The sequence below is a fragment of the Crocodylus porosus genome, unplaced genomic scaffold (genome assembly GCF_001723895.1).
Source record: "Crocodylus porosus isolate Cpor-Errol unplaced genomic scaffold, CroPor_comp1, whole genome shotgun sequence".
NCBI lineage: Eukaryota > Metazoa > Chordata > Crocodylia > Crocodylidae > Crocodylus > Crocodylus porosus.
The window spans coordinates 28,906,475-28,928,256 of NW_017728911.1; the positions used below are offsets into that span (position 1 = coordinate 28,906,475).

General features: G+C 45.9%; 1 protein-coding gene across 3 annotated transcripts in view; it reads left to right on the top strand.

Moving 5' to 3' along the window:
* Positions 1-21,782, top strand: part of NTRK3 (neurotrophic receptor tyrosine kinase 3) — a 291,538-nt gene that overhangs the window by 160,875 nt on the left and 108,881 nt on the right. For all 3 annotated transcript variants that reach the window (XM_019533747.1, XM_019533748.1, XM_019533749.1), the window contains one exon: positions 12,574-12,762. In XM_019533747.1, coding sequence (XP_019389292.1) covers positions 12,574-12,762 — 189 coding nt within the window. The remainder of the gene's footprint in view (positions 1-12,573; positions 12,763-21,782) is intronic.

Sequence of the window (21,782 nt, forward strand, 5' to 3'; positions counted from 1 at the left end):
TGTGGAAAGTTTCCCCTTGTTTGTGTGTGTGTGTGTGTGTGTGTGTGTGTGTGTGTGTGGAAAGTTTCCCCTTGTTTCCATGCCAAGCAGTCCTTTGCTGTAGCTCAGCTCTTTGTATGCCTGGATTCAAGAGTCAGGGCTTGGTTAAAGTGTTTATCAGTTTGTCACAGTTGCACTCTGCAATGGCTGGGGGCCAGGAACGAGATTAACAGTCTTGGGCCAATGCTAAATTGGAAACAAAGAAGGGAAAAGGAAGTGTCTGTGTGTGTGTGTATGTGCATGTGTGTGTGAGAGCACAAGCATGTGCATGGATGCATGTAACCCTGAACAGTCAGCTCTGGTTCTGAGGGCTGCTCATGCTCATGGCTTGGACATTTGGATAGAATCGCACTTGGGTATCTTTGAGGGCACAAAAGGTGCAAATGGCATGTGAAATGCCAGGGTGATTCTCACACAAGGAGCATTACGATGCTGAGTGTCCTTCTCCTCACCTTTACCTGTGGATGATGGTGAATGAGCAGAGATGAGTGAGTGAGATGGTCCGTGAGCACCACGTGCATGCAAGCCTGGGTAAGCCAGTGTTTGGGTGACTGCAAGTGTCTGTGTGTTAACCTGCTTCCACCTGGTTACGCAAACATGCATGTATAAGTGAGTGAGCAAGTGACAACATGTGTCTGTAGTCAGTGGAGTCAGGGAATTTGGGTTTTAGTGCTGGCTTTGTTGTGAATTTGATGAAGTACCCTCATGCCACTCGCTGAGCATCTGGGCCTCAAATATCCCACTGTAAAATGGTAAAGGTGACATTTGGTATTTGAATGTCGTAAAGCCCTTTTATTAAAGAGTCTCATTGAAACCTGTGCATGAATGGATGCATGTGTGAGTGTGCTCACGGGCAGAGGTGACAGCTTTTATGTGAGGAGGAACACGTACACGTGTGTGTGTGTGCGTGCGTGCATGCGTGCAGATGTAGTGTAGCAATTTCTGCAGTGTATAAAACGCGCCTTATGAACAGAAGAGATTAGAAAGCTGATATGCTGTTATTCCGATTGATTTTTCTGTTGTATTTATACCTGAAGGTAAAGAGCAGACATACTGGAAATCAATCCACCGTGTGCTCTCGTCCCACTCCCTCTGCAGTGCCGTTTGAATGAAATGCTTATATCATTTTTACGGTGTGTCTGTGATAGGGATGAGTGAGCCAAGAGATTAATAGGCACTGCTGAGGCCTTTACCCAGCAACTGCCCGTCTCTCACATTGTAAAGTGTGCACGGTTCTGGAGTTCAAGGTGCCCTCCAGGTGACAGCATTAGGACTCTGCCTTCAAAAACAGGAGACAAGAAAAATGACATGAAAGAGTAGCAAACTTGGCGTGGTGGTGGCTGAGCTCCTGGGGTGTGGACTGCAGACCACGGGGCAGGCGGATGCTGCACAGCTGGGAGCTCATGGCTCAGATGACCCACGATTGTGGTGAAGAAGATCTGACAAGATGAAGCATGGCCTGAAGTGAGTTAAGGTAATGGCAAGTGGTGGCTGCCAGGTGGAAGGAGAAGAGGAATTCATCATGTAATCAACTGAGAATCCCAGCTACGCCCATCTCTTCCAAGACTTCAGCTACTGCTGGGCTCCACTCTCTGTTAGATCCAGACAAAATACCTCTCAGGTGTATTTGCTTGAAGCACCCACTATGCCAGGCTGAGCCAAAGAGGGATAAGAGGCAGCACTAGGTGATAGCATCAGAAGTGCTAAGCAGCTGTATCAGTGGAGGACCCGCCAGACTTGCCAGCTTCTAGCTGTCCTGGAAAAACATGCTCAGATGTTGAGTCTCTGCAGGGATAGCTAACCAAGCAGGCAGGTGTATCCTTGGCTTGACATTTCATTCCACGTGTGTCCCTAGCCCCAAATCCGTTCCCTTCAATGGTGCAGGACTGCCAATGGCAGTTGTAAGCATACATCTTGGTTGTAAACCTGACCCAATGAACTTTCGTGTTTACATGCAGCAAACAGGCACCCTGAGCAAATGAACAGCAAAGGGCCTTCTGTCCTGTTTGGGTCCACTAGAGAAATGATCTGAAGTGGAGGATTGGCATTTGCAGTTGTGAGTTTGCCTGTAACCATGCCTAAGTCGGGCCTCTGAATGTTTCCTAAACACCATGGCCCTCTCTGGGTCTTGTACTACTTCGGTGTTTGTGGCGACCAGCATGTCTGTACTATAGACAATGCAGATTGGCACACGGTGCACTGCTTACAGTGAGATGTTGGTGCAGCAGTGGGTTCCTGTGACCCCCCCATCTAGGCAACACCCTGGTTCTTTCCGTTTCAGCTGGGTACGGCAACAGCATGTATCTACAGTCTCTGCAACACTGATACACAGGACTTCTTATTGGATTCATTGGGAAGTCAGTGCCATAATTAAATCCCAGTGTCTTCCCCATATAAAGAGGAATTCAATAAGTAAAATGCCTGACATTGTTAGAAGTCTTGAACACATGCTACTCTGAGAATCGGGTCCAAAGGACATATTGAGTAATTAAAATGGCAGCCACTGACTCTGGAAAAATTGCCCCCTCCTCTTGCTTTGCTGTCCTGTTCTCCTTGTGCCTTCAGGGCAGATTTGCTGCTTTGCCTGCCAAAACCATGCTTCTGGTCCTGTTACTTCTGTGGATGTCAATATTGCTGGCATGGACTCTGCCACGCCAGGATGTGATCACAGGAGATTTCTTTCTAGCGATTGATGCATGAGACAGAGACCCCAGCTGGATTTTCAGATGTCAGGATGCGTGTGCAGGCCTGGCGGGCAGAGAATCAGCTTTTAACATGTAAACAGAGGAAGCTGGAGAGGGAAATCATGGAGAGTGACTAAAGATGGCTTAAGAACAGCGCTGCTAGCTACTCAGTCCTGGTTAAATGCCAGCAAGGTATGGTGATTAAACATTGTCTTCCGTCCTGCAGTTACAGTCAGATAAAATATGCTTGGCTTCCTCTCCTGTTGCCATGTGCTATTAAATAGCTGCCACGTTCCATCTCAGAGGTTGAAGCATTTCCTTGGGAGACAGGCAAAACTATTCCCATCTATATTTTATCTGTGTTCTGGGAGAAAGCTTAGCCTTAGTTAATCCTAAAATTGCTTTGAGATCCTTAGATGGAAGGATGAAGCACTGTGATGCTTAACCCTACAGTGTCATGTTCACAGTCCCACTAGATGGCTCTTCCCGATTTGGAGACACGTGGTCCAGGTAGGCCTAGGGCTTTAGGCAATACAGTAAAAATTATCCTCTCTGTTCTTATCAATAGAGTGAGGGAGTTGGAGTTGCTGTCACACAGGGTGTGGGCTTGGTGGAGGCCTTCCCTTTTAATTTTCAGATTATCTTTTTATTGTAGGCATTTCCTTTTGCTTGTACTCCAGGATTTATGTATTTGTGCTATTGTCTTCATTGACTTTATATTTTATATGATTTGATCTTAACGTTTCCATTCTCAGTGTGCAAGTGCTTATGGGATTCATGTCAAAACTCCATAAATAAAGGTGAGAGGGGAAAAATGCTCCCAAAAGAGGAGTTCCTGAGAGGGGAAAAATGCTCCCAAAAGAGGAGTTCCCTGGAATATGACAGATTTAGAGAAAACTGTATCATTTTTATGACTCAAGAATCCTTGAGGTCGAGGGGGGTGTGATGCCACTTTGTGGGGTTAGATGACCCTCTGTAGTATTAATGTGTATTATCCCATCCACAGTTGAAAGAATGACTAAAGATAATTGGAAAATATTAGTTTGCAAAGAAAGAAACATTATCCTTTGAATGGCTTCCATTTTCATGGCACCCCTTATTCTGTAGGATCCCACATCACTTGAAGCCTTGTATGTGTAGGAGTCATTTGCTTACTACAGAAATGAAGCCTGTTCTCATGTGGGACAGCTGGGGTTTAAACGGCCCATGGGAGATGCAAAGGAGAAGAAAAGCATGGGAGATGCAAAGGAGAAGAAAAGAAACTACAGATATAATCTAATGATGTTTTTTATTTCTTTTTTTCTTGGAGAGGTGGAATGAAAGTCCATGAAGTAGAATTCGAGCAGAACCCTGGAACTAGCACCCCTTCACCTTTAAAACGTGCCATAGGATTATTAATATCTATAGTTGGGCAAGACCTTAATTTATTTTAGCTCATTAAGTGACAGAGAAGCTCATCTAGCTCTGCAAGGAGCTGTGTAGTACATCCTCCTGGCTCCCTTACTTTATGTGCTCTCAGCCAAGTGGTCTAGGTCTTAGTGTGCATCTATACCAAGGTGAGACAACTGCTTACATTTCTGTCCTGGATGGTTCACAAGAAGCACTGCAAGTGGCCCAGAAGTAGATAACTTCTTCAGTGTGCCTCATTTCTTAAACCTGATTAAAGGAGAGCGGCTTGTCGAACCCTCCATTTGTCTGCAGTCCAGCTGTAGCTAACACTATATATTATTTGTCCATGGGGCAGAAGGTTTGGGAGCAGTAGCTACAGAGCCAGCTGAAATGCAGCCACTTTTCTTCTCTTCTTCTGCCTCCCTGGGTGTGAGGTGGGTGTGATTCGTTTGGGACAGTGTCTTTGAACATAAGTAGTGTGCCGATTCCCCTCTCCGGAAGAGCTTCTGTTCTTGCACCCTTGTCTGGGTTTGCATCGGGGAAGTCTCAGGAATCGGGGCCCATCTCTGGCTGCCATTTGTGCTCCTGGCTGTGTCCCTTTGGTTCTACTTCTCACCCCCATCGAGTGGTATTTGAGTAAGAGTAGCAGTGGGTTGATGGAGCTGTGAGGCTCATGACTGATCACCATGAATTCTGTAAGGAAGAAACAGCCTGGCACTTGGCTGATATGCAGTTGGAAGCTGTTCCTGAGGTAGGGAAACCCTAATAATATGGTCAGAGGAGATGGAGGGTGCAGTGTGAAGGAACTGCACAGCTGGGGACAGGAGTGGTATTGCACAGAACTGTGTGGATGAGGGAAGGGTGGTTTGAACTGGATGCAAAAAGTAGTGGCACATGGGTTTGGGGGAGTCTGAAGTCTCTTATGCCTATTGGTAGAGCCACTTTGCAGGGAAGGAAATCCTTCAGGCTAGAGGACCAAGCGATCTGCTGAGATAGATAGATATCAGAGGTAGAAAGACTGAGGCAACAGCACCAGAGGCAAAAAAAAAAAAAAAAAAATGGAAAGGAAAGGGGTGGGGAGATAAGTCCCTTTGCAGGAGGGAAAAGGGGCAAGTGGGAGCTATTGGCAACCTGCCTCCAATCCAATCCCTGCCTTCAGGCATCGAGTGCGAACTTGGCCCTCCGCCTACATCTGCCAATAAAAAATTAAGAAATTGATTTCCTTTTGTTTGCCTGACAGGACAAGACTCTTTTTATGAGACAGTAAATACAATCTATCTCTGAGCACAGCCAGATTTTTAATTGTATTTGTTGTGCTTTCACTTATTGTGTTTTATGAGTTTCAGTTCCCATGCTTGATGGTACAGGGCTCACTCCTGGGGGATGAGTCAGTGTTTGATTTCAACTCCAGCAAAAGGTTGAATTTATTATTATTTTTGAAGCCTTTTTGAGGGGGAAGCTGCAGGTTGGTGCTGTTTTGCTCTGTGATTTATATATGTGTGTATATACTCCCTCCTTATAATGACCCCCCTAGGATGGGAAGAAAAGTTCATTAAAAGAGGATGTTTGCTATACTTGGGTTAATCAATTTGCTACATCATAATAATGAAGAAATCAGTTCCTGCTGTTGGGAATTGTTAAAAGCCAGGGTTTGTTATTAAAAGGGTTTGTTATAATTACTGGTAGGTTGTCGTGTGTGTGTGTGTGTGTGTGTGTGTGTGTGTGTGTGTGTGTGTGAATTTCAGCCCACACATGCACATGTGTGACAACAAACCGTGTTTATAACAGACCCCAGTTTTTAATGATCCCTATGGCAGGAATCAATGTCTTCATTATTATGGTGAAGCAAATTGACTATATATACAAGGCTGGAAAGGTCTGTCTGGGGAACATTCATCTGCTGGTGAGATGACCCTTTGATGCAAAGGATTTAATTTGAAGTCTCCTGATCTAAAGAAGCTCCAGTCAAAGTTTGAGGTCAAAGCTAGAAGCCAGAGAAATTTAACAAGGTGGATTATATTTTATATATGTATTCTCATATATAAAAGTGTGTGTGTGTGTGTGTGTGTGTGTGTGTGTGTGTGTGTATAAAAATATATAAAACCAGCTCTGTTTCAGAATGTGGTATGTATTTTGTGGTGACCCAGTTTGTAGACAAAGTTCCTTCCCCCACCCTCCATTATGGGTCATATACAATCCTTAATTAAATAGGTTAATTATGTGGCTCTTTGTATTATACAATGGAATTTGGATGGCACAATTAGTTCTTTTATGCTGATTATCAGATCAAAAATCCCATTCCAAAGGTCAGTTCCCTCTGGTGTGGGTGTGTATGTCCTGAAATGTGGGATGCACTCTTTCATAGCTCTTAGACCTAATCAGGGCCTGTGCTTTCTGCTGCTGTTTCTTATTTCTAGTGTGGATGAGGGAAAACCTTCTGGAACCATGTTTGGGAATCACATCCATTTTGCTGCCCCATCCAGACTACAAACTACAGGTACAGCAAATGAAGCCAGAGAATTATATGCCATCACTGATAGCCCAGGGATTTCAGAGAATCACTAGAGACTTCTGGAGGACCAGTTGCCATTGAAAGGAATGAGAAATGGGTGCCCTTGTTCTCTTGCTGGCTTTGAAGATCCCGGTTATTGTGTAGATAGGCACTTAGGTTCACCAGAAGGAGACTCATAAAGCTCAGACGAGAAGATAAACACACTGTGGGTCCCCCCGCACCCCACCCTCTTCAGATATGGGAAAAACTATTTTCTGAAGGCCATTTAACTGCCAGTAAAAATATTACAGCTTGGGCGAGCTCCAGTCATGAGCAGGCCTATTAAAGAATCGGCCTGACCTGCCGAGGATGCTTGGTAGAGGTTATTCTCTCTAACAGGAGGGTGTTTTTGATTCTCTGCACCTGTCTGCTTGGAGAATTCATTGTTATGGAGGTTCATGAAGTGACCATTATCTTATTGTCTTTAATCTGTGGTTATGTGTATGTCCTGCCAGAAAATATACCTCTTCACTGCCTTAAATGATTGACCATTAGGATGTGGTCATGAAAATAGGAGCTCCTTTAGCTATTTATTATTTACTTTATTTTTATAACAAATTACCCACATAACTGTGTAAATTTGCCAGGCACTTTGCAGACATAGACGGAGAGGTGTACTGTGTGTCACTGAGTTTCCAAACACACACAAACAGGGGTAACCACAGGAGACTGCAACAAAGAAAAGCTGATAGGATATTTTCTCAGGGACAGCAGTTTCAGGGGAACTTGAAGACAGGAGAAGGATCTGCTTTGCAGCTGAAAAGAGGGATGGGTTACAGATGTGAAGGCAGAATCAAACCAGGAGGAGAGGGTGGGGAATCGGAGTAATTCTGGGGAAGAACTGGAAGAAGCCTTGATGAAAAAAAGGGGAAGAGAAGGATTGGGGAAGGGGGCAAGATGATGCAGGAATTTCTAGTGCTTGGTGGTGGGGCATGAATGGGAGCAGAGAATGAAAAAGATAGAAAGGAGCATCACTCCTTCTTCTAGAGAGCCCTTTGGATGGAAGAAAGGTATTTTTGATCAAAGCTACATGGCCCTGTGCTACACAACGGTGGAGACGGGAGGTTTTAGGAGTGAAAGAAAACACAAGAGCCAGTGTCACTGGTTGGTATGGAGTGATATGTTGGTTGGCAGATGTCTAAGCACAAGGCAAGGAGCTAGAAATGTAAGAAAAGCATAAAATAACAACTAAATGAGGAAGACACTTGGCTGGGTTGGCTCAGTCAGGGATGATCCTGCCTTGACCAGGGGGCTGGATTACATGACTTCAGGGGATCCTTTCCAGTCTTACCTTCCTATCATCCTAAGGATGGAGGAAACCTGAACATTTGCTTGTGAGCGTTGTGCTTAATCTGATGATGTCTTGGTCTTGAGTGCATGAGGAAGGAAGTAGCTGGGTGCTATCTGATAACTGTGCCTCCTGGTCTCCAGCTGTGCATTTTCCAGGGATCATAAGTGCTTCCAGAATTAATCTCTGTTTTGACCATTATTGTGTATTCTTGGCATTGGACATGCGGGGACCAAGCACGGTATGTTGTATGTTTGGTCTTGGCAAAAGATGGTTGTGTCCTCAGAGGCAGACTGATGTATATTATCTGCAAGAAGCCTATGATCTTCACCATCCTGTGGATTCGTCCTTTGTAATTCCTGCTTTTCCTGTAGGTGATGCTTATTCTGAGTTTGGCATCAGAGCTTTTGAGGTTAAGTAAATTCTACCAGTGCAGGATTATCCACTTGTCTCACTGCACTGAGATAAACCAAAATGCACTGGTAGCATCATTTCATTGTAAGATATGTCATGTGCTTTCACTGTTGTCTGTCAGAGGATGCACTCAATTTCCACTGCTCTCTTCAAATTGATCCCAATGCACTGTACAAATGCTCCTAACTGACCAGACAAACTCCTAGCATTTAGGGATCATTTTCTGCATTACTAAATTGGGGCCATCTCTAGAACTGAATTCTGCATCCTTCTCTTCCCTGGCCAGGGTGTTTCTTCAGGTTCCCTGACATCATCCTGGAAAGTCTGTCCCTTTGCGTGAATCTTTAGAAGCTATTGGTTCAAATCCTGGGTGAGAGTAATTTTAGTGGAGAGTCATTAGAAGGGGTGGGGATGTTCCCATTACCTCCAAGATGGGATCGATTGGGAGTCAGTGACTTAGAGGCCAAAGGCCCTGTACGTGTTGAACAAGCCAGAGCCCAAGTGCCATCGACATGTGCTCCTCTAGGTTTCAGCATGTAGCATTTCTTGCTCTCCCAAGGGCTGATGGGACGCAGGTGGGGAACACCTGCAGCTGCCTGTGACCTCTGTTGAAGTTCTAGCTTCTCAGTATATTTCAAAAATCAAAGCCTACATTTATAGCACTGTTTATCAAAACCGTGCTATGGTGGGAGCATCTCAAGGGTCTTTTAGTTGAGGTCCACACTTTCACGTCTTTCTGGCAATGCTCCTTCAGCAGAGAAGAGGCTTTTACTGATGGCTCAGCCACCAAAAGGCCTAGCAGTTATGTTGCTAGTAAAGTCCTTTTGCTGATATAGTGTATTTTCCTCGACAAATCAGAGTACTTTGTATTGATCAACACAGTTTCTGACTGGTACAATAACATCTACTATAGGTGGGTTTTACTGGTATTCTTATATTTAAAAAAATAGGTACAACCAAAATAGTAAAATTTTTAAATAAGTTCTAATCATGATGACTGTTAACCACCTTTTTTGCTCAGTTCCACCATATCCCTTCAACCACACCACATCCCTCATTTAGGACATCAGGAACTGAGCTGATGCTAAAAGGTTCAGGAGAACATCCATGCAAACATAGCCCTGTGAAGCTGCTTCCCATAGCTTACATTGTTGTCTCTTCAGGCTGACTGAAACGATGGCCAGTTTAACAGGGTGACCTAGAAGAACCGGTGGGGGAACTGGGGCTGGTACATGGTGCCGCTGGGAGAGGTGGTGGCAGCCTGCTTGGCGGGGTGGGGAAGGGGTGAGTTGTGTGTGGAATCCACAAAGGACGAAAACCCAGAGCTCAGGAGCTAGCAGCAATGGGATGGGAACCCAGTGAGCCTTGCTCTTCCATGCAAGATCAGATTGATTTGGAGTCGGGAAGGATTTTTTCCTTCTAGGTCAGACTTTCAAGGACTGTGGGGGGTTTTGCCTTCTTCTGTAGAGTGTGAGCAGGGTCCTCTTTCTAGGATCCTTTGAATCTACATTAGCCAATTACTTCTGTGGTTGCAGCGGCAGGGCATTGTCGGTGTCTTCATCTCCCCTGCTGTTACCTCTGGCATGTTGCAGGGGGTCAAAGCATGTAATCTTTCCTGCCTTGCAGTTGTGTGTGAGAGTTTGAACCAGTGATTCCTTGGATGAATGGTTGCCAGCCAATGCAGGGGTCTGGACTTGATAGCCTGGGAGTCCTCTTCCAGTTCTCTCCTGTCTTGAAGATAACAGGAATATAGACAAATTCCAAGGAAGCATCTATGACCAACCAGGTAGATCAGCATGATATCCATCTTGTAAGGGGAGTGGTTGAAGCCCCAGGGCTAGAGACATTTAAATAGAAGCAACAGTTTTCCATAGGACAGTTTTGAGGTCATGGAGATCTGTGGCTCTCACCCATCGCTAGTGCCCGCAGTGCTTGCCATCCTCTTCTCCGTGTCTGACTTCTCAGCATCCAGTGGGCAGGTTACCCCCAGAAAGCACCCTTCCTGCTGCTTGCAGTCACACACCGGTTGTGCACAGGTCCACGACAAGTGCGCACATACATGCACGTCCACACGCAGACACTCATAGTCGTGCACTTCCTGTTTGTCCTTTGAATGCCTTTTAGTTTCGACGCAAACTGAAAACACCTGATAGCTGCTTGTGTTCAGTTCTACTCCCAACAGAAGCATGTGGCGCAGAAGCTGAATTCTTCTGTTTCCTCTAATGTCACAGGAGCTGAGAATTATCTGGGTTCTGAAAATAACTACAAAAAAAGAGGAAAAAAAAAGGCACGAACCTGCCAAAAGAGACTCACAATAAAGGGAGAGACTTTTCCTTGCGACTAAAACACCTGTCACGGCTGCCAGGAATCCGTTAATTACACAATAATTTTATTATGTCCCGCTCGAAAGAACAAACAATACTTGAAGTCTGCAAAATGAGCGAGCTTTAGACTAGATTAATGCAGTCAGAATGTCTGAGCGGAGCCCGTATTCTCCGGATCCGCTCAGAAGCTCCGGGAGAGTAAAATGACTTGAAGACTCTCTTCTTTGTTACTAGCACCACATAATAAAGTAATTGTGCAATTAGAAATAGATTAGTGACAGAAGAGAGACATTTTCTATGTGGCGCAGGTAAAAGGCAGGATAACTTGAATGGGTTTAAAGCCTGAATGCAGCAGCTCTGCTCATCTTGGGTTGACCTACTGTTAGCCTCTGGCAGCTTCCAGAAAAGAAAAGAGAAGTGTCTCCAGCTGGCTGGGATTTTTCTTCCCCCAGTGTCTGAATAAATTGCTGTGTGTTTGATTAGGGATCTGAGGAGTGCATCCTTGCAGAGGCTTGCAATGAAATGCTGTCTTTCCTAAGCTCTTCAGGGTCCCCCATTCGTACAGGAGAGGTAGCCAGAGCTTGGGATTTTAGGCCTACGGATGGGGGTGTAGGTGTGGAGGGTCATGCCGGTGGCATTAATAGGGGGAAATACATTCATGATGAACCCTGAAGTTTCATTAAGGTGTCTGGCTTGAGGACATTCCCGCATTGAAAACTGTAAAAAAACAGCACCCTAAAATCAGAGTATAACTGAGGCTTGTAAAATATCTGGTGGTTTGAGAAGCAGGACATGGCTTTCAGGTCAGCTTCAGGGCATCAGTGTGCATCTGGGAAATGGCACGTGTCTGTGTGGAGTTGGACATTGTGTTCTTGGCTGTATGTGTGTGTTATGCATGGTTGCAGGGGTGTGAACACATGGGGTTTAGTGGGTAGTCTTTGCAAGAGGGCAGTGATATAAGTATGGGTGTTTGGGATGTGGGAATTACAAGGAGAGAGGGTATAGAGGTTTAGGATGTTAAAGATGGCTGTGGAGCTGGGTGTTTGGATATCTTGGGAGAAGAAAGGGGGTGTTTTTCGTAGAATTGTCATCTGAGTAGACTGTGGCAACGGGGCACACGCCACTTCAGTTCCCACCGAGCAACAAGAGTCAGCGCTTGCTTGGGGGGCATTGTGGCGAGAGGACTTGGGCCTCTCCATTAGGCCTGCCACCTTTCCCTGTGTCTGGATGGTGGGATCAATAAAGCATCCCTGTGAGTGAGCAACAAGTTGGGGAATGGGAATTCAAAAGTACTTGAGAAGAAAACAGGCAAATTAGAGATCAGGGGGGAATCACTGGGCTTGACACAGCTCAGTGCAGACCTTGCTTCTGCCTCCTTTTAGAGCTTGCCTAAGGCCCTCCACGACTGGCCTTGGGGAGCCATCAGGTTTATGTCAGTGCAGGTGTGGTTGGACCAGAAGAGGGTGGAGTTGAGAGATTAAGCAAGTGGGAGAGATGGTCTGAGCATAAATTAGAAACCTAGGAAGCACCAGGCCAATGTTGTAGTATTTGACCAGGAACTGGACTATCTCATACTACCCCCGAGAGCAGGGCTGGGGTCTGTGCTGTAGCTGTTCTGGAAGCAGAGGGCATTAGTCTCGAAGATTATCAGACGGGTGCCTCTGAACTTGATGGATCCCTCTGCTTCATGTGTTATCTGGGAGAGCAGATCACTCAGGATCAGAGAGCTTCCCTGCATAATTAACCCTATGCAGGAAGTTGGACATAATGTTTTCCCAGATGATGAAGCTAACCCCATGAACCATGAATTGCAATTAATAGGGGGATCCAAGTCTCTCATTTCTCCATTGTTATACCTGATGATTTTTTGTGTGATGCTTTTAGGTCCGGTGGCAGTGATCAGCGGTGAGGAGGACTCCGCCAGCCCTCTCCATCATATCAACCATGGTATCACCACACCGTCATCATTGGATGCTGGCCCAGACACGGTGGTGATCGGCATGACCCGTATTCCGGTCATTGAGAACCCCCAGTACTTCCGACAAGGCCACAACTGCCACAAACCAGACACATGTAAGTGCCTGATCCAGTCGGATCCTTCTGGCGATGGGGCGATGAGAATGAGGGTGGGGAAGGAGTCAGGGAAGGAGAAAAGACAAGGAGGAAGTTAAAGAGGAGGAAGAATGGTTGGTGAGGAGAATGGGTCTTGTATGGTTCAGAAACCAAACTGAATCTCAGGTCTCAAGCATCACAGCATACATATAGGAGACTTCCCACCCTCACCCTCCACCCCACCTTCACCCTCCTGTCACCACCCACCAATCACCTTCCCCACATGAGGCAGCAGCACCTGAAAATGGTGTCTACAGATGTCTGCAGTGGCCACTCTACTAGGGCAGTAACAAGAGCAACTTGGGAGCACGAGGCATTAGAGAGACCAGCTGCCTCCCTGGGTCCCCTTCTGACATCAAGAGATTTTCTCACCTTGTAGCCAGGGCTGCCTCCTTAGACCTCCAGCTGTCCAAAGGGCAGGGGCAGAAGGCTTTGCAGACAGGGCAGATGCATGGAAAACTTCTGGAGAAAGAGGGCAACAGATCCAGATCTCTATTACTTATATACAGGGGCTGTCGAAAAGCACAAAATCTCCCCATGCCTATGTACACTGTGAACTCAGTCTATTCAAATAACCAATATCATCCTCACCCACTCCTGAAGTTCCTTCCCTACTGAGCAGGAGCCCTCATAAGCTAATAAGAAAATCAGAGCTATTACAAGGACGCTTCCTTGGGAATAAGGGTCAGCGCTTTCCATGGCTGCTCCTGGGGTCACTGCTGCCCCAAGCATGGAGTCCTTACTCAGTCAATAGAGGAGGTGCCATCCCGTCTCTGCTTCTTCACCCTTTTCTAATCTCCAGAAACAAACTGTACCACGTGGAAGGTTCAGATCATCTCCCCTCCCATTATTTTTCATCTTTTCCGCATGTCTTCGTTCCAGCCAGGACTGGATGCACAAAAGGTTGCAAGAAAAGTTATTGTCGCTGCCTTTCTGGCTGCTCAAAGGTGGGAAATTTGTTTCTGCAGAGTCGCCTCCTGTCAGATTTCCAGACCTTGATGCATAAGCCGAGGAAATCTGACTCCACATCCGAACTCTGAGGCGCTTGTAGGCAGCACGCATCCGAGCCTACAGCGATGCACCCAGCGTGGGGCGCTAGGCAGGATGTTGATTCTTTATGGCCACTTCTCTTACAGTCAGGCGAAGGTGAGCAGTACCCTTCCTCTCATGCAGAGAGGTCTCTCTGACTAGTCCTATTGCTTACCTTCACAGGAGCTCATAGAGGAAAATCAGGAGCTGGGCCTCCAATCCAAAGCTGCTGATCATTGCGCTTCAATCACCAGAGCAATGGGGTGTATCCAATTACCGTGCCTGACTTTCACTTTGATTTTTTTTCTTTTATTGTATGTATCGTGGTCTGTTTGTCTAGAGCGGGGGAGGAGGTGTTGGTTAGATAGAAGGAGCCAAGGAACCTGGAAGTAGTGTGGTGCTTCTGTGCCGTGTTTGTGTTCTCTGTTTCTTAAAGCACTTCAGCTCGAAGCGATTTGCAGACTGTTGGCTTGTTTTCTCTCTTTCTCTTGTCTCTCTATTGTGCAAAGTGACCATGTGGTTTTGTGAGCGTCATTCTAGTAGGGATGGTAGCAGCTCAAAGGATCGTGTTTTTTCTCTGAGTTATGCCCTCTGAGTCTCATCAGATTTTAGCAGGGTTGCAGGCGAAGTAGATCACAGCAGGATTTGGCGAAAATGTTTCACGGATTCGGTATAATTAAAACCTGAAAAGTTCAGCATGCAACAATACCACTTAGGGCTGTAATCTGTAACCGTTTCTCCCGTGGAACAGGCCACACGGGGAAAGTTTAACGTTGTAAATACACGTGCTCATGGAAAACCACTTGCTTCTCGACTTGCCTGCCAAGACTCAGCCTAGGGCCAGTAGTGTGGAAGACAGGACTCCAGTCTTTACATGCGTCTTCAGGTGCTAACCATGGTCAAGACTTGGCAGGCTAAAAGCTCTTTAATGATTTTCCAGAAGCTTTTGGAATTACCTGTCCCTAATTCTGTGTCTGCTATGAGACCAAAGACAGGGTTGTTTTTTGCTGTTTCTTTATATTTTAAGACCCAGTCTTTTAGATCTTCCCCAGCAAACCTCCCTGTCACTTCAGTGGTTCTGTTGTCTGTGGAGAAGGGATAAATCCTTGGATATTTTTGCACTTCGCCTTTGAAATCGCCAGACTTTTTGGAGCCCTGTTGTAGATTCCCTTTTGTTTTGTATTTTCCCCACATGGCTCTAACCAACCTGAATTTGGTCTGGTGTGTCTGCCCTGGGGTGGTTTTGCTGTTCTCATTCCTTTAACCATTTACAGAGCTTGTTTTCTCCTCTCAAGAACTTGGACACAACTGCATTTTTCCACCCCTACCACAGAAGGAGAGCTGAACAGGAGGAGAGAGACAGAAGTCCACTGGTACCCAGCAGAGTCTATTTAGGAAAAGCATTGGTTTAGTGCTTGGGCACATCAGTGGCAAGTAGGCACTTTCCTTTTGATCAGTCCCAGCCGTTAAATCCACGGCCTGGGAGCAAGTCTGTGCAGTCTGTCATTAGCAAAGGCGTTAGCTCCAAGTAAACCCTGCAGCCCAGCTTCTGTCCTGTGCAGACTGGTTTTGCTAATGCACCATGCCTGCATTCATGTGGCTTCTCCTCCACTTTAGCTTTACTTTCTTCTTACCCCATCAGCATCACCAGTTGGCTGGCCATACTGCTGGGTGGCGCCTGGGCTGAGGACATGCCGATACCCATTACCGAACTACAATGGGGAGAAAGAACTCTATATGTTTAATGTAGTATTAATAGTACATTGGCGTGATATAGATTTCTGTCACCCTCTATACTAACAAACATCGCTTATCACACGGGAATGACGGATGTTTATTCCCAGCCACTTAGTTCTGCATAATGGAATTGCAGATGAAATATGGAAAACAGCTCGCTGCCTGCTGAGCTGTGGCCCCTCTCGCTGCTGCTGTACAATGCTGTCCTGTGGGTTCTCCTCTAGCAGGGCCATTAGTTAATGCTGTCTGCAAGGAGACAGAGACATTTGTTACTGACTATGGATACACTGTCCTTTCTCTGCTAATAGGATGAAGGATGTGGGACCTGGCACTCTCACCTATGACTTTCTGGGAGTGTTGGCTTCAGGGGGGTTTCTTTTTCATCTCCTGGCTGCTGCTCCCAGAACGAAGGGAACAGAAGGGATGCGTGTGGGTCTTAATCGCTCTTCTGTTCGTTGGTAGCAGGGGCTGCATCGCACTGTCCCCACACTGTGAAGGGCTGACTCTTCTGGACTTCTTACTCTGCCCCTTCCCTCCTTTCTGGCCCCCGTAATCCTGCAAGCTTCAAGTGCACATTGCAGTGGTTGCACTAGGGTTTGGAATGACTTGTTCAGATAAACCAAAGTTTTACTTGAGTGATTCTCACGCCAAGACAGAAGTTTTAACCAGGGGTCAGGTCTTAGATGGGGTGTAGCCTGGGCATATTGAGCTCAGATTTGATTGCAATAAAGCCCTTCTCCCCCACACCTCCCCGCCCCCCCCCGGTTGCTGAAGTGGGATTGGGTGGATGTATCTTTTTTACTGAACATTTAGGGCATAGGAAGAGTGGCAGGTTCTGATGAATCTGTGCTCCATTGCCATCTAGTAATAATACACTTTAGACAAGATTTGGGTCTAACTTGGTTTGGGCCAGGGGACTGTAAAGAAAAGAAGTCATCAGATGGAAGAAAGAAAAAAACTCAGCAGTGGATCAGATGGATCCATCCCACGAGCCGCGCTTGTCACAAAGTAAAACATGACTCCTGAAAACATTTCCTGAAAAGGACTATCAGTTCTTGTGGGCAGGAAATGGCATTTTGCTACAATTAACCACACAATCAATACAAAGCAATGGATGTTTGCCTGGGACAAATTGTACATGGTTGCAGTTGTGTTGATGGGAGAGGTCAGATGTCACTATTTTGACCAGGAATAGATGCACTCGGTGATAACAATGGAGGTTTTCCATGCTACCTCCCATTTGCCCATTCCCATTGGATTTGGTGGGATCTGTTTTGCCATCTATCTACATTTAGGATTCCTGATGATGAAAAACAGGCAATTAGGAGGAGCTGCAGATTTCTAAGATCAAAAATTTGAGAAGTCGTATGGAAAGCTTTTGAGGCTCACCTTGCTTTGTGTAGTCATAAATAACCAAGTGGACCCTGCAGGTAGTAAGGGAACTTCTTGATCTTTAGGCTCTGTACAAATACTATAGCAAATTCTACAGTCGTACCTGTTTAGCCAGAACAAATACCTTGGGAAAGGTTTCTCTAGAGAAATTTTAGTTGTTTTGAAACTCTTCCAGAGCAGCAGTAAAAAGAGGGAGTCTCAACATGAGAAATTGTGTCCTTGAAAGGATTTAATTTTTGTTGAACCTCCATCAAGAGAATGTATGTGAAGCAATGGTTAGTTTGGGGGAGTTTGCTAACTCTGAATGGGAGGCTTCTTCCACAGTAAAAACAATGGCACTGGAGACATTTGATGACTGCTTTGTTGTGAGCTTCTGCTACTTCTGACTGGCAATGACTGGCACTTGGCTTATTTTCCACTGTTAGGCCTGGTACAGCCTTAGCACCGTGATGCGGTTGCCACATGGGCAGAGCAGACGTCCTTCCATAGAGTTCTAATGAGGGCTTTTTTATGACCTCATTTATTACAGGCTGCCCTGACATAATTACATATTCAAAGTTAGTAATTACACATATTCATGCTAATTAAGTAATTAGATATAATTATGCTAACTGTAAATACATGGTAATCTGCTAAAAAGAAGTACTTCAAAAAAACCAAGACAAATCACACAATAAAGGCACCATCAGCAACCTTTTATACACATCACTGTCTTTTAAGAGGGACAGCATGGATGGTCTTTTCAGAAATCATACTTATTAGGAACATAGGAAATCTGTTTGTTTGTTCCTCAGCTGCTTTTGATTCATTTTAGACAGTGGAAGTTGACAAAGGGTATTGGTAGTGATAAGAAAACTGAGTTTTTATTTTTATTTTTATTTTTTTTACTATTTTGCATCTCTAGTTTTTTTAAACAAACACCATTTAATTACTGCTTTCACCCAGGGATGTTTCCATGTTCTGCAAGATGCAAAAGTTAGGTGGTAAATGTTTCAACTTGAGATTTTTGCATGTTTTTGTAAAAATAAATCTTCTGATACTAAAAAAAAAAAAAAAAAAGGAAACATTTCTGCAAGGATTTTATATATATTTTTCCCTTCTACAAAATGTGACTCTTGAGCCAGGTTGGACAACAGTGTCCCCTTAAACTCTTGATAAGTCGCCATAGTAAGTAAATGGAAAGGTAAGCAGCCTCAGTCTTGAAATCCCTTGCAGGTTCTTCAGTCTGCCACACAAATACCACCTATCCCTTCCCCCGGGCATTAAAAAAGCAGAGACCCATTGCCCCTTCTATTCTCGCAGGAGGGCAGTGCTAAGTGACCCGTCTACACTGAGGTTCCTCCTTCTGGGGTGCATCAGCATGTTGCACTGTCACCCCTCATAGCAAATGTGTTTGTGGGTGATATGGAGGGGTGGGGAACGCGGGTGAATGTATTCTCAACATGCTGATGATGTCCAGTTTTATGTTTCCATCTTCTGCAACCCAGGGTATGGCTCACACAGGGTCAGGGTGAGATTGGAGCCTTGGAGAAAATGAATTAATCGACAATCTTGGAGACTGATATCATTATGCTGAATAATAGGAAGCAGCAAGATGTCTGTGATCATACCAGGCCTCTTTCCTTGTGGTGTGTTTTATTTATTTCTGCATCTTGAGGGTTTCATTAGGTTCCTAGCTGTTTTTCATTGACAAAAAGCAGGAGTGACCAAGGCACCTTTCCTTCTGGCTGGGGAGGTGTCACTTTTCCCCTTCCAAAAAAACCAAACAAACCCATAACCCTCAAAACACCTCCATCTGTCTTGGTCCCAGTAGCCAGTTCCTAGCCCAGATTGTCAGATTTGACAGTAGGCAGTGCTCATATGGCATCTCGGAGAAATGAAGGAAACCGATCCCTAGAGATATTTAGATACTCAGCACTGAAACACAATGTAAGGAAAAAACTGTACAGATTCTGAAGTGGTAGGGGAAGGAGTGGGTGAACAAGGTCTAAAAAGTATCTTGTGTCTCTATACTTAAGTTGGCTATTGTGGATTTCTTGCTTGGTCTGATGAAAACAATCGTAGTAGTCATCTTTTAGCAGGTGGATAATTGTAGTGATCCTAAATGCGCATCCTGCTCCCCACCCCTTCAACTGTAGCTCCCCAGTAGGGTCTCGCTGGAAACCTCTCAGAGTACCAGGAGCTAATGCTGGACACTTGTGAACAGGGTGGATAGTTTGAATCCCACAGGTAATAACCATCTATTTTCAGAGTAGATGCTACAGTAGGTTCTCCAAGTAACATGTGAGCAGGGAGTCAGCAGAGAGGACTGTCCTGTCTCCCAGAAGATGATTTAAGCTGTGCAGAGAGCCACATCAGGAAAACACCTGGCTCCCACTGCCCTTTTGGGCCCCTTCCTCTGCCTGACAACTGCGAGGAAAGGTCCATTTGGCCACTGAAGCCTAGTCTGCATTGCTAAGTTTTGCCAGTGGGATTTTGAGGGCATTCATACCCAGTGACCCTTTCTGCCAACACAGCTACTCATCCTCTGCCAAGAAGAGTGGGGATTCTGGCATAACCTGGCAGGCAGCTTGAGACGTGTATATGCCCCTGTATCCTCAGCTGGTTATTCAACAGCTGGTGGCTTCCCAAAGTACTTTTTGCTCTCTAAGAGCACAGCTGTTCAGGGGAGCTGTGCAGAGCCCTCAAAAGTACATGGGTGCGCATGCACGCTCCTGGCATGGTGATACCAAGGCAGAGAGAGGTGGGTCTAGATATGGGCTGAGATGCCTATCCCGCTCACCTAGTGTGACGATTTCTCAGCTGGTTTCTCTCAGTGTTGCTCTCTGGGCTGCTGTGCCCTTCTCTGCCTGAGCTGAGAGCTTGACATGGAGAACAAATGGTTATAAAGCAGTAGCTGGCAAGTTGAACCTTAGCTGTGGGAGGAGAGTTGGTGACTTCTCAGGTTCACCCAGGGTGCATGCTGAGCTGCAGTTTAACCCTCAGGATAACTTCACTGAGAGTTGGTCCTCGGCCTTTTTACTGCTGGCTACTGGAACCAACAGTGTATCAGGCAGCAGAGGAATGTCTGGCAGCCCAGCAAGTACACGGCAATATGTACCCATGTATCTGGTCCACTGGCCAGCATGGCAGGTGTTTTCTGTTTGGGCCCATTCAGGAGAAGCCAAACAGCTAAGGAGAAAAGCTCTCATCCTGGCTTCCTCTGCCTGAACCCTGCTGGCTTTGGAAGGAGTTGCTGTAACCGGTGCAGCAGAGCTTGTTGGGACAATCCTGTCCCGCTGTAGATGCGACATGCACGCCGTTTTTATTTGCATACAAGCAAATTGCCTCCCGCAGCTGTGAGGGGGTTAGATCCCTATCTCTATTGCTTTAATGGGTGTTTATTGGAGATGTTTGTAGCAACCATCCAGATCAAAGGCCATTAAGCAGAACCCAGGCTGTGCAGGAGGCACTGAAGCTGACAGTGCAGCTGCAGTGGGTGATACTGTAGCAGGAAGCCTCCCTCCTGGGTGCAGCGATTCCAGTTGCATTAGAAAACAAACTGTTAAATCACTCCTGAATCTTGTTCTGTGCAGCAGACAGTGACCTGCCAAGCAGGGAGACAGCACTACTGAAAAGGAGAGACCTCATACAGACATCAAACAGTCGGCAAGGTCTTCCTGTAAGCACACATCCACCTTCCCCTCTGGCCTCCAAAGCACTCCGGAGAACCTTTAATCCTGGTGCGTGTGGAGGTGACAGCTAGGGTTAGCTCGCCTGAGGTGGTTTCAGAAAGGGAGCCAAAGACGTGTCAACTGACAGACGCTCTAACAAGCAAAGCAAGGGAAGGCGCTCGGCCTATTTGCTACTGGACCAAAGAGGCTGTTAGCACAGGAGGTTTATCGCAAGCTGCATGTCCAAAAAGGGTCCTTTGAATCGCATCCGCTCAGTAGTATGGCAGCAAACACCACCAAATTGGGACAGTGACACGATCTGACAAACACTTAACTGCAGTTGGAGCATATGTCCCTTTGGGTTTTGTTCACATGAGTGTGCGCTTGCACATGGGGATGCTCCTGTGCATTTGTTTATACCTACCTTCTCACATCCCCATCTGCCGCCTCTGTGGATATGTATTTATTCACCCACTTGCATACACACATACTCATTCATCCATACCCCTATATACTTAAACACATGTTCACTCCTACCACGCAGAGAGGTGTGGTGTAAAAGCAGAGCTGAATTAGTTAGAGGCACTCGCTCGCTCACCCAGGCACGTATTCTCACACGTACATTCACGCCTGCTTATTAAACACCTCTGTCTCACAAATAACTGCATCTGTGAACTCCAGCTTCTGCTGAGCATGCTGTCACTTCTGCCGCCCTTTGACCCGAGCCCAGCAACAACAATAAATATGCTGACACACAGTCTGGACAGCATCGCTTTCATGTATTGTCCCAAGTTTTCAAAAATGCATGTGTCTGTAATTTCTGGTAGGTGAAAAGGTTTTCATCGGTTGGCAGCTGAGACATGGTTTTCAATTCTGGCAAGTCACAAGCCATGAGACACAGTGGGAGTGATGGGGGTAAGAAAAAAAGAATGGGGCAGGTTGTGGATGGAGGAGGGAGGAGAGACAGTACCAGGCCATAGATCCTTTGTGTAATTATCTGGGTTGATTATGGGTTGGTATTTTCAATATTCACCTGATTTCTCTCAGTCCCATGCAGTTCTTGGGGCTAAGACAGCCTCCTCTGCCACAGAAATACATAACTCTATTCATCGTCCATTTGCTCCCCTTGCCCAGGGCTTCTGCTTACTTGACTGAAATAATGTAATGTAA